This window comes from Rhinopithecus bieti, unplaced genomic scaffold (genome assembly GCF_001698545.2).
Source record: "Rhinopithecus bieti isolate Rb0 unplaced genomic scaffold, ASM169854v2 scaffold_68516, whole genome shotgun sequence".
In the NCBI taxonomy this organism is placed as follows: Eukaryota; Metazoa; Chordata; class Mammalia; order Primates; family Cercopithecidae; genus Rhinopithecus; species Rhinopithecus bieti.
This window is the reverse complement of record NW_016825834.1, coordinates 97681-102400: the sequence shown is the minus strand read 5'-3', so window position 1 is coordinate 102400 and position 4720 is coordinate 97681. Positions and strand designations below refer to the sequence as shown.

General features: G+C 41.7%; 1 protein-coding gene across 1 annotated transcript in view; it reads right to left on the bottom strand.

Moving 5' to 3' along the window:
* Positions 1–3061: 3061 nt before the first annotated feature.
* SETD7 (SET domain containing 7, histone lysine methyltransferase) overlaps positions 3062–4720 on the bottom strand; it is a 62889-nt gene continuing 61230 nt past the window's right edge. Inside the window, exon 8 of the mRNA XM_017863178.1 lies at positions 3062–3631. Coding sequence (XP_017718667.1) covers positions 3589–3631 — 43 coding nt within the window. The 3' untranslated portion in view covers positions 3062–3588. The remainder of the gene's footprint in view (positions 3632–4720) is intronic.

The window sequence follows — 4720 nt, the reverse complement described above, 5'->3', positions numbered from 1 at the left end:
GTAGGTTTTTTAACAAATACTGGGTTTTTTTTCTTTTTCTTATTAACCACCCCTCTCCTCCCCAGCCTCACCCTGCTTGTTTTGAAGTTATATAACTTTATTACTTGGCTCCATACTGGGACAGGTGCTTAATATAGTATCTCATTTAATCTTCACAATAACCTTTATGAGACAGGTATTATTGCTTCTCTTAGAGAAGTTAACTTTACTAAAATAATATTGCTAGAAGGAACAGAGCAATGGAATACAGCAAGAATTTAAAGCCAGGCTTGTCTGATTCTGCAGCCTCTGCTCTTCCCAGAAACCTTTGCTGCCTAATCCTTGGATTAAAATTTATCCAATACAGGGAACCTTAAAGGAGATGAATCAGAGTAGCTGGAGGATAGAGAAGGTGGGTAAAGAAAGGAAGTGAAAAGAAACAGAAATTCATATGGACAGTGAGAGCCACCTCACCCATGGCATGTGATTTTGAATTTGCAGGAAGCAGGCATGTCACCTTGACTAGGCTGCCTTCTCCTCCAAATGCCTTCTTCCAAGACCTCCTGAGGTGTCTGTAGCTGTGGCAATCCACCTAGCTATTGGTTGATAATGCAGACACAGCATTTTCCACGACTTTCTGCTCTCATCCAATCACAATTGCCCCCTTCCCTCCCTCCCTCTTTCTCCTTCTTTCCTTCCTTCCTGCCTTCCTTCCTTTTTCTTTCTTTTCCTTTTTCTTTCTTTCCTTTTTTACCACCAAATTGGCTCCTCTGATTGCTTTTTGCTGGAAGTCATCCACCCATCACGCAAGTCCTGTGTTAACACTTGTTATTCCTATTTTGCACTCATGTTTAGCCTTGCATTTCCTTTGATGAAGAGGAATAAATAGGAGATGGAGATTCATAGGGAAGGTTCATTCTTTTATTTTATAAATATTAAACAAGCATCCCTTATGTTTCAGACACTGTGTAAGGGACTAAGGATGTAGCAATAAACAAGACAGGCAAAGGCTGTTCCTCAGTGACGCTTATATTACAGTGTTAGAAGACAGACGAATAACAAATACACAAAACAACTGTGGATTAGGGATAACAATGAAACATTCTGGGTGGTAAGACAGTGGGTAAGTCGAGGAGGCCTTCTGAGACACGAGGGTTGGGGAAGGCATCTCTGATGAGGGCAGTGTGAGTCAAGGGCTGAAGGGTGTGAGAGAGAAGCTGTGCAAAGAGCTAGAGGCAAACAGGCAGAGGAATCAGCAGGTATAAAGGCCTGGAGCCAGAAAAATGCTTGGCAAACTTGAGGAACAGAAGGTCTGGCTGGAGTACAGTGGGTTGGGGAGAACTGACTGAATGATACTGGAGAGGGAGCAGGAGCCAGTCCATTGTAAATAGTTTGGATTTTATTCTAGCTGCAATGGAAAGTCATTGAAGTGTTTCAGCAGGGTGATGGCAAGATGTGCTTTACTATTTTTTTTTTTTTTTTTGAGACAGGGTCTCACTCTGTTGCCTAAGGCTGGAGTGCAGTGGCACAATCACAGCTCATTGCAGCCTTGGCTTCCTGTGCTTAAGTAATCCTCCCATCTCAGCCTCCCAAGTATCTGGGACTACAGGCAAGCGCCACCAGGCCTGGCTACTTTTTGTATTTTTTGTAGAGATGGGGTTTTGCTATGTTGTCCAGGCTGGTCTTGAACTCCTGGGCTCAAGTGATCCACCCACCTTGGCCTCCCAGAGTGCTGAAATTACAGGTGTAAGCCACTGCGTCTGGTTGCTTTACTGTTTTACATTACTTTGGTTGCTTTGTGAAAAGTGGGTTGGAGGGTAAGCAATGAAGGCAGCATGCCAATGGACTCTATTTCTTGTACATAACTTTTCTGGAGGCTGACTCAGTGACTGCCTGCCTCCCTTGCCTAACCTCACGTTGGCCAAAACTGAATCTGGTGGCCAGCCTTAGCTGCAAAAGATCCTTGGAATGTAACTATTTTAGGCACAGGAAGACAAGGGGAAAATGGCTTCTGAATGTCTTTTGGGTAGGCAATCCACAGTGTCTGCCACTAGGGTCATCTGCACTGTATCTGAAACAAGACTGTGAAATAGATGTGGCAATTCTTATTTGATTAATTTATAAAGGAGGAATGGCACTATAGCCAGAATATGATATTATAGATTGTAAGCAGTAAGTATTTAAAATGGACATATTTTTCTAGATTAATGCACAATCTCTTTCATTCATTCTTTTGTACTTTTTTCCTTTAACCAGTTTGGATGGAAATCTCTCCAAGTAATACCATTTTTACTAAGAAAATTAAATGAATTAACAAATGAAAAGTACCCAGTTCAGTGCTTGCTGCAGAGTAAGCCATTCAATAAGTTACAGCTATTGTTTCTCCAGAAATTCAAGGAAGGCAACCGCAAGCTCATGGGGTATTTATTCAACTGGTTGCCTTCTTTTAGAGTTGCATCAGGACAGATTCAGTACCTTCGAAAATTTTCCTTGGCAATCAGAGAATTGCTTAGTGAGTAGGAAATCAGAACCAGGGGCAACGTATCAGTCCATTTCCACACTGCCTTAAAGATACTACCGGAGACTGGGTAATTTATAAATGAAAGAGGCTTAATTGACTCACAGTTCTGCATGGCTGGGGAGGCCTCAGGAAACTTACAATCATGGTAAAAGGCAAAGAGGAAGCAGGCACCTTCTTCACAAGGCAGCAGGAGAGAGAGATAGGAGGGAAAACTGTCACTTTTAAACCATCAGGTCTCATGAGAACTCCCTCACTATTATGAGAACAGCATGGGGGAAAACACCCCCATGATTCACTTACCTCCTATCAGATCCCTCCCACCACATGTGGGGATTACAATTCAAGATGAGATTTGGGTGGGGACACAGATCCAAACCATATCAGGGAGTTTTCAGTTATATAAATGTAATGTTTAATGATCTCTGATATATCCACTTTATAATAGGGATTAGTTGCCAGTAGGGCCAGAAAATTCAAGGAGGGTGATTGCTTGGGCAGAGTTACGAAATGTTTGCCTCTGTGACACTGTTTTTTTTGTATGTTTATACCTAATAACCTGGGTTAAAATTTTTTTTGTAATTTTTTATTGTGGAGATTTCAAAACATATAAAACACACATATAAGATCATGAATTCCTTGTACTCATCACCCAGCTGAAATCCTTATCCACATGTGGCCAATCTGGTTTTATCTACAGCTACACTTCACTTCCCTTACCTCCCATATTAGCCTGAAGAAAATTCCAAATATCCTGATTGTTTTAAAAGATATTTTATCTAATCAAGTCCTGCTGGCTTGAGGGTCTTTTACCCCCCTCTGGTGACTTTATTTATTGATTTCTCTCTTATTAGGTATCTCTTTTCAGATCTTAAAATGGCTCCCAGAGTGTGATTTTGAGTTCCTGAGGGAAGCCTATGTTCTGACAATTGCCATTATCATTAGGCAGAGTACACTCCATTCGCTTTTATCTTTTCTTAATTACTCAGGAACATCATGATGAGCATCAGCCCTCGGGTTGCACTGTAAAGAGGAACGCCAGCTTTTCTGGGTTCTGATCCAGATGTGGGATCTTTGGGAGTGGAGCCCAATCATCTGCATCTTTTACACATTCCCAGGTGTTTCTTCTGGCCACTGAAATTGGAGAAGCAACTGGCTGATAACATTTTCAGAGATTATTAAGGTACATAGATCTCAAGCCATGGTGTTGAAAAGCCAGAAAGGAGACTTTTAGAAACCCAACTGCATTTTTCTAAATCTTCTCCATCCTCTCTCTTTTGCTGCCTCTGACTTTTCACTGGGTCAGAGACTCTAAGGCTGGAACCTGATGTTCCATGGGGACTGTGTTATGGTTGTTCTTCTACAGAGTAAAGTGCATGAACTGAAATAGCTATTGACTGCTCAGAAGTCACTCGGTCTCAGGTTTCTGGCTGTGTTCCACATAGCTGTAGGTTCTGTAATCTTACCTAGGTAAGTTGTGTTCCTGTATACACACACACACACACACACACACACACACACACACACACACACAGAGTCCAAGGCTATAATAATTCTGATATGTAAAGAAATTTCAGAGGCCAAGCACAGTGGCTTACACCTATAATGCCCAGCCAGTACTAATAATCTTATAACCCATGTTTTACAGATAACTGTGCTCTCGGCAGAGAGAGATTTTAAAGAGCTGTATGACACGGAAATGCTTCTGTTTGTTTTAAAAGATAAACCAGTTTTGTTCAACTTTGTTTACTGTAGGCTCCAGAAGTGCTATTAGCCCTCTTGAAATTTGGGCTTGTTTAAAAATAAAGCCCGGGTGCAGTGGCTCATCCCTGCAATCCCAGCGCTTTGGGAGGCCAAGGTGGGCAAATCACCTGAGGTCGGGAATTTGAGACCAGTCTGACCAACAGAGTGAAATCCCGTCTCTATTAAAAATACAAAAATTAGCCGGGTGTGGTGGCAGTCGCCTGTAATCCCAGCTACTTGGGAGGCTGAGGCAGGAGAATCGTTTAAACATGGGAGGCAGAGGTTGCAGTGAGCCGAGATTGCGCCATTACTAAATTCTAGCCTGGGCAACAAGAGCGAAACTCTGTCTCAAAAAAAAAAAAATAAAAAATGAAAAATAAAAAAATAAAAAAATCCCTGGAAGTGGTGTCTTAATTTAGCTAATCAAAGTTCAACCTGATGATAGGAAAGAACATCAGCTGAGTTTTCATGTTTTTTTTT